The 13,252-nt window shown below is 44.6% G+C and overlaps 1 protein-coding gene across 2 annotated transcripts in view; it reads right to left on the reverse strand.

Moving 5' to 3' along the window:
* LOC119578010 overlaps positions 1-5,223 on the reverse strand; it is a 9,986-nt gene extending 4,763 nt beyond the window's left edge. The window contains exons 1-2 of one of the 2 annotated variants that reach the window (XM_037925719.1): positions 5,022-5,223; positions 660-3,060 (exon numbers count right to left, since the gene is read on the reverse strand). In XM_037925719.1, the coding sequence (XP_037781647.1) occupies positions 660-2,975 (2,316 nt within the window). In that variant the 5' untranslated portion in view covers positions 2,976-3,060; positions 5,022-5,223. The remainder of the gene's footprint in view (positions 1-659; positions 3,061-5,021) is intronic. The other variant, XM_037925720.1, reaches the window with a different exon arrangement.
* Between the last annotated feature and the right edge of the window lie 8,029 nt (positions 5,224-13,252).

Below are 13,252 nucleotides of genomic sequence, written 5' to 3' on the forward strand. Positions count from 1 at the left end.
CTGTGAAAAATGGGCTTTTGCTTCACTAATTTCATATTCGCTTTGCTTGCGTGTGCAGCGCTCCTTTGGTTGGGCAAGCAGTGCGAACCCGGATTTCATGTAAAAAGTATTCAGAGACCAAGCTATTATTTTCCTTAATGTAAACATTTCTTAGAGGCTGAATGGTTGAAGAATTATGTAAGTAATACTGATCTGTAGTGTAGATGTATCACCCGACTGGCTGGATGAAATATAGCACACCCCATTTCAGATTTTTTTTATCACTTGTTAAATGTAAATATGGAAATATTACTTGGCGAAAAAATCCCGGGTGCATAGCTACATTTTCAAATATCGTTCCTAAGAAATTACTGATGAAAATTACTGTTGAAAAGTAATACCAACATGATTTTTTTGTCTGCCCCATTTCTGTTGTTTTACGTTATTTCATTTGACGTGACAGCAAATGGAAGGTAATAGGCATTTTGCACTTGCTCCCTGATCACTACAGCAAAAGGCCATCGTGCCAGGCAGAATAATATTCCTGAAGTGTAAATCAAAACTGCCAAAATATATAACTATAGCAATACAGGTAAATAGGGTTTCCTACACTGGTTTGAATTCGGGTCTGTAATGAGCAAATTGGATTCTTCAGTAACATGACAAGCATTTATACTTACGTATCTTGGAGAAGCACTGTCCGCCAAGGCTGTCTTCAGAGTATCATTTCCTTCTGTCGCCTGCGAAGTGCCTCCAGCTTGAGGAGGCTGCCGGCTGCTCTGTTCCGACTCGGGGCCGGGATTCCTTTCCTGGGACAGCTTTCCAGCTTCACGAGGCTGCCGGCTGCTCTGCTTCCTTTCCTGGGACAATTTGCTGACGTCGGCCGGCGAAGGTCTGTCGCCCACCCACACCAGGCTGGCTATCAGCTGAACTTCAACGCCGGCGATCTTCCTGCAGGCGCCGTTCTTCATGGGGAAGGCCCGTGCCACGCAGCCCCACTGTTGATTCTGCTTCTTCAGAAGCCTCGAGAGGGGCTTCCCGTCTTCAACTTTCTTCTGATTGAGGTAGAGCGCGTCCCTATGGAAGAAAACTTTAGCCTTGCTGCCTGTGATCCTGTTGCTCTCCACCTCCAGAATCCCAGTATTGAACATAATCTTGTGCGGCCGAGCCGATGTCACCTCCACACTCTTGGTGAGTAAAACTTTAGGGACGCGACCAACTGCCTTCTCTGCTGCATTTTTCTGCGCTCCACGGTCGCCTAAAGATCCCTCAGTCTGTCCTCTTTGCTTGTTTTTCGAGTTGAGGATAAGTCTATTCTTAGGGGACCTTGTATTCCGACTCTGGTTTACTGTAGTTCTGTTCTCACTGTGCTGGAACGTTTGTGCTTTAAGTTTGTCATCATTCTCCTTTTGTTTCGTTCTGCTGATATATAAGGAACAATTTTGAAAATATTCATCATCCTCTGTGTCGTCTGTGAAGTCATCATATGCAGCAGTTTCATTTCTAGAAATTTCATCAGAATCTTCATCACTGGATTCTTTAACATGATGTAAAGGTTCACCACCTTTTGAGACACAATACTCAAATGTTTGAACCCCAGACTCTTCGGCAAAGAACGGCTGATCTCTGAATTCGACCTTGTTCTGCCGGCGTTTCGTGCTGCCATTCGAGAAACTGTGGCGTCGTTGGTGATCACCGAATTCTGCGACGTCCTCAGAGCCACCGGATTCTGATTTCTGATCTTTGGAAGTGTCATTCTCGGCTTCTAGCTCTTCACAGAATTCATCATACTGTCGGCCTATTGTGTCAGCATTAGAGGATCTACATCGATGCAAATGATCGCTATAATCTGTGCAGTCCTCAGAGTCAACGTATTCCGGCGTTTCGTGTTCAGCCCCCTCAAGATGGGCTTGGTGATATGCAAATTTTTCTTCGACTGAGAGTTCTTGATACGAGAGGCCCCCGTCATTTTGCAAATAGTGACTACCTGTGTCATAAAAGCAATCTTCGACAAATTGTAATTGTTTGATTTCGTAACGCTGATTATATTCAGGCACATCACACAGCGATTGATGATACTCGACGTCCTCACTTATCGACTGTCGATTCTGGGACACATCACAATACTCAGGGTTATGGTGGTCTGAGTCGTCATATGGATCCTGAACATCAGGTTGATGACATGCAGATTGATTCTGACCTGAAATTTCGTCATTGTTCAGGCTTTTTGAGTCGTCTTCAGAGTCAGTGAACGAGCTCTGTTGATCTAACGTTGCCCAGTACGAAGTTTTTCGTTTCAGTAAATCGCCACCGTGACGGGACTGTCGGTCGTCCGCTCTTGTGTCGGCCTGGGAATCGCGAGCGTGCAGGTGGTCGTTCCACTGCTTTCCACGGGCCTCATCTCCGGCCTCGAAAAACACGCTGGCTGATCTGACTTTGCTTGCTGACAGTGGCGTTCCTGATTTCCCAAGGCAGCCACGTTCTTCATCTTCGAAAGCATAGCACCAGAAGCCTCCTCCTCCTCCCCCTCCTCCTCCCTCGCCTGCGTCAACACCGCCCGAGGGCTGGCACTCGAGGGCACCGGGGCACCCGCGCGACTCGCTCTCTTCGTCAACGGATGGACGATCAGCGGAATCCGAGGAACGCGTCTCGACAAGCGAAGACCCCAATGTGTGAGAGGCGGCTGAGGCGGCTTCTCTCTCCTCTTTCTCTTCTCCTTCTTTCTCCTCTTTCTGTTCTCTCTCTTCTGTCTCTTCTTTATTTTCTTTATCCTCTTTCTCTTCTTTCTCCTCTCTCTTTTGTCTCTCTTTTGTCTCGTCTTTATTTTCTCTATCCTCTTTTCCTTCTTTATCTTCTTTCTCTTCTCTCGCTTCTCCTTCCCCTCTGTCTGCTCTCTCTTCTTCCTCATCAAACTTTTGGTATGTTGCCTTTGCGCAGCACCCCCTCCAACAGGACTGCGTGTTGTCCTCGCGCAAGCAACAGAGCCATCTCAACATTGCAGACCGAGTATATTATTCTGCGTCTCTGGCCTCGCGCTCTTCTGCTCCCTTGACAGAATATTCCTTTTTTTAGTTTTCTCGCCTGTTATGGAATGGACAAAACATATTAGGTTAATCGTGATCAAAGATGCAGAACACATTTTCACACAAGAACAGAAAATATTTGCATAAATTCTTTTGAATTATTGTAATGAATCGAATCAATTTCATAAACGCGCGCGCGCATATGTGTGTGTGTGTGGTATAGTGATATGATGAATATAATGGCTATAATGCTTTTTATGCTTTACGTCTTCTATTTCCATTGGAATGAAAAAGAAAAAAAATGTATCCCATACAATAACATTCAGTACATAGATAATTAATATAAATATAAATTTGAGTTCCTTAAAACAAGGTTTTATAATAGGGTATTATGACGTTTAAAAAATATTATGACTCTAACAGAAAAAAAACACGAAACGCGATTAAAGTGAGACAATATTTGCGTACTATTGTTAAGTAATTGTAAACACATGTGCTACAAGAAGGAATGTTCAAAACTGCTAAAATGTTGAGGAAATACTGAAATGCATATGATTTCAAAGAGAATCTGTGACAGGGTTAATCTTATCTGTAAATCGCAACACCCATTATCTGTGACAAGAACTCTAGGTTAAAAGCCCTTTTTATGCCATTGTTATACCAGATATTGGAATTATCAAATGTTAAAAAATATGAGGTTATAATCTCATATAATAATAATAGTAATCACAATACTGATATCGATAATTAACGGCAATAAAAGTAGGTGTGTTTACATTACCGGGTCAAAATTTGTGATGAACATAATGAAATTATAATAAATATAGCAACTGCAGCAATAACGATGCATAATTGCTATGGTGATGGTGATGTTACTGCTGCTGCAAACGATGATGATAATGGTGACGAACGTAGTAACAATAATAATAAATGATAATGTTAATAACAATAAAGATCGAATTCACTTAGATTCACCAATTTTTTTTAACTAAGCCTATTTGTGATATAATGCATTTTAATAAAATACAGGGTTTCCGTGTATTTCCTTAATATAACCACCATCGAATAACTAGCAAATGGACCTGAATGGTTTTCCATCAAGGGTTCGCAACCCTTATAATGACGAAAAGTTAGGGTAATATTGATAAGGATTATGGTTAATGGTTAGAGCAAATAAATGATAATGATTACAAAATGAAGAATAATAATGAAAATAAAAGGGGTAGTCATGATAACAAGAAAAATATGATAAAAAATTATAATGATTAAAACAAATATGATAATGATACTAATCATTATAATAGTAATAATCATCCTCGTCATTATCATTATTAACATTACCATTATCAATACTATTACCATAATTATCATTATTATCTTTTCATCATTCGTTATTATAATTTTCTTCATCATCATCATTATCTATTACAACTAGTATCGTTATTCTCACCCTTATAATAATATTAATAATACTTATAATCATTATAAATACCATTATCATTATTATTATTTATCATCACTACTATTAGCATCACATAATTTTCATTATCATTACAACATCATCACTATTATTATCACCATCAGATTATTATCATCTTTCTTATTATCATAATGTCATAACCATTTTTATTGCAGAAATATGAAAAAAAGAATGAGAATTACAGTGATAATTAAAGCAATGGTGATAACATCGAATAATATAATAAGGATAAAATGTGCATCTGCAAGTGGCCCAATAACGAGGCAAATTCTCCTCTCATCATCAGCGCCGAAGCCATGAACATATTAAACCTTGCCACACACTAAGAGACACCTTGCTACAGACTAAGAGACACCTTGCTACAGACTACAGAGTTCCAAACGCAGCATAAGAGACACCTTACCACAGACTAAGGGACACCTTGCCACAGACTAAGAGACACCTTGCTACAGACTAAGAGACACCTTGCTACAGACTACAGAGTTCCAAACGCAGCATAAAAGACACCTTACCACAGAATGAGACACCTTGCCGCATACCTTGTCTTAATGAATCCCTGCTTCCGCGCCGCCGCCGTCCGACTCTTGCTGTTTCTCTAGGCCGTCTACGAAGGGAACACAAGCTGCGAGTGGACGCCTCTGTGCTATCTCGCCCGACCACAACACTGAGATCTAGATAACAGATGCCACACGTTGATTTCCTGTGCGCATTTATAATGTGTGGAGACGAGCGTACGTACAGTTGACTAAGAGACGCCCTGTTACAGACTAAGAGACACCCTGCCACAGACTAAGAGACACCCTGCCACAGACTAAGAGACACCCTGCTACAGACTAAGAGACACTCTGCCACAGACTAAGAAACACCTTGCCACAGACTAAAAGACACCTTGCTACAGACTAAGAGACACCCTGGCACAGACTAAGAGACACCCTGACACAAACTAAGAGACACCCTGTCACAGACTAAGAGACACCCTGCCACAGACTAAGAGACACCCTGCCACAGACTAAGAGACACCCTGCCACAGACTAAGAGACACCCTGTCACAGACTAAGAGACACCCTGTCACAGACTAAGAGACACCCTGCCACAGACTAAGAGACACCCTACCACAGACTAAGAGATACCCTGTCACAGACTAAGAGACACCCTACCACAGACTAAGAGACACCCTACCACAGACTAAGAGACCCTACCACAGACTAAGAGACACCCTACCACAGACTAAGAGACACCCTGCCACAGACTAAGAGACACCCTACCACAGACTAAGAGACACCCTGCACAGACACCCTGCCACCGACTAAGAGACACCCTGTCACAGACTAAGAGACACCCTGCCACAGACTAAGAGACACCCTGCTACAGACTAAGAGACACCCTGCCACAGACTAAGAGACACCCTACCACAGACTAAGAGACACCCTACCACAGACTAAGAGACACCCTACCACAGACTAAGAGACACCCTACCACAGACTAAGAGACACCCTGCCACAGACTAAGAGACACCCTACCACAGACTAAGAGACACCCTACCACAGACTAAGAGACACCCTACCACAGACTAAGAGACACCCTACCACACACTAAGAGACACCCTGCCACAGACTAAGAGACACCCTACCACAGACTAAGAGACACCCTACCACACACTAAGAGACACCCTGCCACAGACTAAGAGACACCCTGCCACAGATTAAGAGACACCCTACCACAGACTAAGAGACACCCTACCACAGATTAAGAGACACCCTGCCACAGACTAAGAGACACCCTACCACAGACTAAGAGACACCCTACCACAGATTAAGAGACACCCTGCCACAGACTAAGAGACACCCTACCACAGATTAAGAGACACCCTGCCACAGACTAAGAGACACCCTACCACAGATTAAGAGACACCCTGCCACAGACTAAGAGACACCCTGCCACAGACTAAGAGACACCCTGCCACAGACTAAGAGACACCCTACCACAGAATAAGAGACACCCTACCACAGATTAAGAGCCACCCTACCACAGATTAAGAGACACCCTACCACAGACTAAGAGACACCCTGTCACAGACTAAGAGACACCCTACCACAGATTAAGAGACACCCTGCCACAGACTAAGAGACACCCTCCACAGACTAAGAGACACCCTGCCACAGACTAAGAGACACCCTACCACAGACTAAGAGACACCCTCACAGACTAAGAGACACCCTACCACAGACTAAGAGACACCCTACCACAGATTAAGAGACACCCTGCCACAGACTAAGAGACACCCTACCACAGACTAAGAGACACCCTACCACAGACTAAGAGACACCCTACCACAGATTAAGAGACACCCTGCCACAGATTAAGAGACACCCTACCACAGACTAAGAGACACCCTACCACAGACTAAGAGACACCCTACCTCACACTAAGAGACACCCTGCTACAGACTAAGAGACACCCTGCTACAGACTAAGAGACACCCTACCACAGATTAAGAGACACCCTGCCACAGACTGAGACACCCTGCCTCAGACTAAGAGACACCCTACCACAGACTAAGAGACACACTGCCACTGACTAAGAGACATCCTACCACAGACTAAGAGACACCCTGTCACAGATTAAGAGACACCCTGCCACAGACTAAGAGACACCCTGCCACAGACTAAGAGACACCCTGTCACAGATTAAGAGACACCCTGCCACAGACTAAGAGACACACTGCCACTGACTAAGAGACATCCTACCACAGACTAAGAGACACCCTGCCACAGACTAAGAGACACCCTGCCACAGACTAAGAGACACCCTGTCACAGATTAAGAGACACCCTGCCACAGACTAAGAGACACCCTGCCACACACTAAGAGACACCCTGCCACAGACTAAGAGACACCCTGCCACAGACTAAGAGACACCCTGCCACAGACTAAGAGACACCCTGCCACAGACTAAGAGACACCCTACCACAGACTAAGAGACACCCTGCCACAGACTAAGAGACACCCTACCACAGACTAAGAGACACCCTGCCACAGACTAAGAGACCCTACCACAGACTAAGAGACACCCTGCCACAGACTAAGAGACACCCTGCCACAGACTAAGAGACACCCTACCACAGACTAAGAGACACCCCTACCCCCCCCGACTAAGGAACCCTACACACAAAAAGACACCCTCCACAGACTAAGAGACCCCGCCCCAGACTAAGAGACACCCTACCACATCACTAAGAGACCCCTACCACACACTAATAGACACCCTGCCACCAGACCTAAGAGACCCCTCCCTGCCACAACTAAGAGACAACCCTAACACAGAACTAAGAGACACCCTACCCACAGACTAAGAGCACCCTGCCACAGACTAAAGAGACACCCCACCACACTAAGAGACACCCTGCCACAGACTAAGAGACCACCCTGCCACAGACTAAGAACACCCTACCACACACTAAGAGACACCCTGTCCACAGACCTAAGAGACAACCCTACCACACACTAAGAGAACCCTGGCCACAGCTCAGAGACACCACAACCACAGATAAAGAGAACACCCTCCCACAGACTACGAGACACCCTGTCCCAGACTAAGAGACACCCTGTCACAGACACTAGAGACACCCTGCCAGCAGACTAAGAGACACCCTCCACACACTAAGAACCCCCTACCACAGATTAAAAGACACCCTACCACACACTAAGAGACACCCTGCACAGACTAAGAGACACCCTGTCCAGACTAAGAGAACCTGTCACCAGTTAAGAGAAAACCTGTCACAGACCTAAGAGACACCCTGCCACAGAACTAAGGAGACACCCTACCACAGACTAAAGACACCCTACCACAGACTAAGAGACACCCTACACAGATTTAAGAGACCCTACCACAGACTAAGAGACACCCTACCTACCACAGACTAAGAGACACCCTGCACAGACTAAGAGACACCCGCCACAGACTAAGAGACCCCTACCACAGAACTAAGAGACACGACCCTGCCACAGACTAAGAGACACCCTGTCCCAGATTAAGAGACCCCCTACCACAACTAAGAGACACCCTGCCACAAGCTAATAACCACCCTACCACAGACTAAGAGACACCCTACCAACAGACTAATAGACACCCTACACACAGACTAAGAGACACCCTGGGGGGTCACAGACTAAGAAGACCCCTACACAGACTAAGAGACACCCTGTCACAGACTAGAGACACCCTGCCACCAGATTAAGAGACACCTCTACACAGACTAAGAGACACCTTGCCACAGACTAGAGCACCCCTGTCACCCCAGACTAAGAGACACCCTTGCACAGACTAGAGACACCCTACCACAGATTCGAGACACCCTGCCACAACTTAAGAACACCCTGTGCACAGACTAAGAGACAAACCCTGCCCCACAGACTAAGAGACACCCTGACAACAGACTAGAGACACCCTGCCTCAGACTAAGAGACACCTTGTCACAGACTAGAACACCCTACCACTGACTAAGAGACACCCCTGTCACAGACTAAGAGACACCCTGCCACTAAGAGACACCCTGTCACAGATTAAGAGACACCCGTCCCTCAGACTAAAGAGACACCCCTGCCACAGATTAAAGACACCTGGCACTGACTAAGAGACACCCTGTACAGATTAAGAGAGAACCCTTACCACAGACTAAGATACCCCTGCCCAGATTAAGAGACACCCTGCCACAGACTAAGAGACACCCTGCCACAGACTAAGAGACACCCTGTCACAGATTAAGAGACACCCTGTACCACAGACTAAGAGACACCTGCCACAGATTAAGAGACACCCTGCCACAGAGTAACGAGACACCCTAAACCACAGACTAATCACACACACCAAACATACCACAGACTAGAGACCCCTTCCACAGACCTAAGAGACACCCTGCACAGACTAAGAGAACCTACCACAGACTAGAGAGAACCCTTGCCACAGGCAAGAGCCAACCCGCCAAGACTAAGAGACACCCTGCCACGGATTATGAGACACTTAACCACAGACTAAGAGACACCCTACCACAGACTAAGAGACACCCTGCCACAGAGTAAAGACACCCTGCCACAGACTAAGAGACCCCTACACATGACTAAGAGACACCCTAACCACAGACTAAGATACCCCCCTGGCCAAAAGACTAAGATAACCCTGCCACAACAAGAGACAACCCTGTTGCCACAGACTAAGAGAACCCCCTGCCACTGACAAAGAGACACCCTGCCCCACACACTAAGAGACTACGCCGTAACATAATCGTTTTTGCTGAATCATAAACAGTAAACATTCAAGATTGATCGACGTAAAGCGTATGTACGGCCTGTGCCTGCATGAGTGTGTGCATATATACAGTGGTATGTAGCATGTAGCCCAATATATGCATTTATGACTGGGCCATAGACAATGCAACCAGCTCGAAAGTAAACATTCACTATTTTACCGTACAAGTATCTTTATTTTACACTCTGCATAGGTTCTGCAACTCCTTACTCCTAACTTCCGAACGGTCAGAACTTCTTGTCCAACTTGCTGTACGAGGAGTTTCGAACGCAGCATTAGACACCTTGCTTCAAACTAAGAGACACCTTGCTACAAACTAAGAGACACCTTGCTACAAACTAAGAGACACCTTGCTACAAACTAAGAGACACCTTGCTACAAACTAAGAGACACCTTGCTACAAACCATGACACCTTACCGCATACCTTGCCTTAATGAATCTTGAGAAAAGCGCAGGAGGTCGGGTCCTGAGAGCAGCTTCAGGCCGTGCGGCGTCCTTCGTCCACGCCGCCGCCGTCTGACTCCTGCCGTTTCTCTGGGCCGCCTGGCAAGGAGTACATAGGCCCGACCACGACGCTGATTGTGTTTCCCTTGAGCTCTAGATAACCGTTGCTACACGTTTATTTCCTATGTACATATAAAATGTGCAGAAACGAGCGACTGTAAAGCTGCATGAGCGTGTAGTCATTACACCACGTGGGCAAAAGTGGCTTATGTTTGTTTACTCTCTCGTACTATTATCGTACAGATTATATGGAAAAAAGTAAATAAAAATCATTGAAGCATTACACTGGAAATGATAGTTTGTTGGTTTATTTCTCACATACAAAATATGTAGTTAATTCTATCTTGTAGAATATATAGCCATCACTAGCTAGACATAACATTTCCTTGTAACGAGAGACATACTCTTATTAACTGTCTGTCATGGTCACTGAAAAAGTTGGAGAGAGAGGGAGAGAGAGAGAGAGAGAGAGAGAGAGAGAGAGAGAGAGAGGGGGGGGGGGAAGGATTATGGTAGGGTAGTTTTTTCAGGATGTTGCTAGCGAGGGTCATGATAAAAGTCACTTTAGTTTAAAATCAGGTACTTTTTACTTTGAATTTAAAACCTAATCATTTTAATAAAAGCTTTCTTTTTCTCCGATTAATATTTTGCATAAGTTGGGAATGTTTTTTTCCAACCTGGAAATAACTTTATTATTTCAGTGTCTGTAAACATTCTGTAATCTGTGATCTTAGATCTTTTCGTTTTTCTTTTCAGTGTTGAGAGATATAACTGCAGTTTAAAAATCCCACAACTTACACAAATATATTGATGTCTTTTCACATACATTTTTGACATGAAATGTCAGATTTTGTTTCGTCATTGCTTATTGTAAATATTAATGGCAATTCAATTTCATCTTTTCTATGGCGTTGATGCCGTTGTCATTACTATCAATACAAGATTGGTGGGAATTACTAGATCTTTGAGCTAAAAAGTAAAGCCGGTCCGGAGGTGAAGTAAAAGTTAATCCTTGACGCTGCTATTGCGCATTAGAGATCTGGATTTACTTTTATGGCGCGTACAGGTGTCTTAACTGATCAAATGAATTATTACGCTGTACAAACGAGCAATGTTTCTTTTCGCTAAGACCAGCGTGTGCATAAAAGTGCATACAATGTATCTCAGGTATTAAATGTTAAACGGTTTGTAATGTAACATATTTCTTTGTAACTTTTATATGCCATCCCTTCGTCAACTCATTTCAAAACTTACGGCATCTATTGGAATTTCATACACCTGTCCTCACCTGCTATATCATTTTAGGCTCAACCACAGAGGTCCCGGCAAGCTCCTGCTGTCTATCGAAAACGAGGTGCAAATGGGTTCATGTGCAGGCAAGTGTACGTTGCTTAACACCTTGCCTGTCTAACTGTAGGACATGTTATATATGTTGTAACTGGATATGACGGTGTCTCCCGTGAACGTTTAGACCGAAAAGCATGTACATTTCCAGATTTATATTTCAGTAGCGTAAATAGTGTGTGTGTGTGTGTGTGTGTGTGTGTGTGTGTGGGGTGTGTGTGTGTGTGTGTGGTGTGTGTGTGTGTGTGTGTGTCTATATCATCTATCTATATATCTAATATTATTATATATAAAAATATATATATTATATATTATTTTATTACATATATATATATATATATATATATATATATATATATATATATATATTACATATATACAGATATACATATATATGTGTATACATGTGTATATGTGTGTATATGTGTGTGTGTATATATATATATATATATATAAAAATATATTTATATATATATATATATATATATATATATATATATATATATTTTTTTTTTTTTTTTTTTTTTAACGAGGCGATACCCCAAGGTTGTTTGTAACATAGAGTGCGATTGGTAGAGTATTGCTACGCCAGTGGGTCTTTGTATCTGTGCGAAACATGTGCTAACATAAAAAGGATGACTTGGGCATGTGTTAACATGAAGGGACCTGGGCAAACATGACGCAGCTGGCTGTGAGCGGAGGAGCGGAGGAACAAGCCGGGAGACGCGGTTGGGTGCTGCTCCTGTGAAGACCTCGTGTGTGCCCTTGTGACCTGATAAACTTTGTGTTGCCCTGTTATAAGCTGTATCGTGCAGTGTGACATGCTGGTGTCCCCCCTGTATTGTGGCTATAGAAAAGTGTACGGGTAAATAACTTGTGTAAATAAAGGAGACTCATTTTGTGTTTATTTCGTGCCCTGCCTCGCCAAGTGGTTTCCCCTTGTGTGTTCTGGGACGCTGTGGTGCTTGGTGCCTCTTGGAGCTGTTCAGTGTTCACGACCCTGTGGATAGCACGCCGTCTGCCTAGCCTGCCTTGTGTTGGTGGCAGAGAGACGAGGCGGCCGGCGTAACAAATGGTGTCGGGTGGGATTTGTGATATTTGATTAGTGAGACGCGCCGATTTATCATGTCGTCCAAAGATGGCGGCAGCCATGAGGGAGAGGAGGCTATGACTGAGGCAGGCACGAGTGAAGTGAAGCCGAGTCAGATGGACCTGATCACTGCCATGCTGGCCTGTATGAGGGAGGAAATGGCACAAAGGGTAGAAGAGCAGGCACAGAGGGCACGCGAGCAGGCGCACCATCTCGTCGAGATGCAGGCAAGGAAGGCAGAGGAACAGTTCTGCCGACTTGTTGAGGTGCTACAGAGCAATCTTGCATCTGTGAAGATGGAAACTCAGCAGTACACCGACAAGGCCTGCAACAGCGTGAAGAGTGAACTGATGGAGGAGGTGCAGACTCTGAAGGGCGAGGTTCAGGGCCTGAGGGAGGAAGTGAAGGCAGAAAGGCGGCGTCACGAGGTAGTAACGTTGCAAGCAGAGAAGGCAGACGAGGTTCTGGCAAAGATGCAGATTCAGATTTACTGGGTCTGCCTGGGTCCGTGGCAGGAACCCCCC

This window comes from Penaeus monodon, chromosome 10 (assembly GCF_015228065.2).
Source record: "Penaeus monodon isolate SGIC_2016 chromosome 10, NSTDA_Pmon_1, whole genome shotgun sequence".
Lineage (NCBI taxonomy): Eukaryota > Metazoa > Arthropoda > Malacostraca > Decapoda > Penaeidae > Penaeus > Penaeus monodon.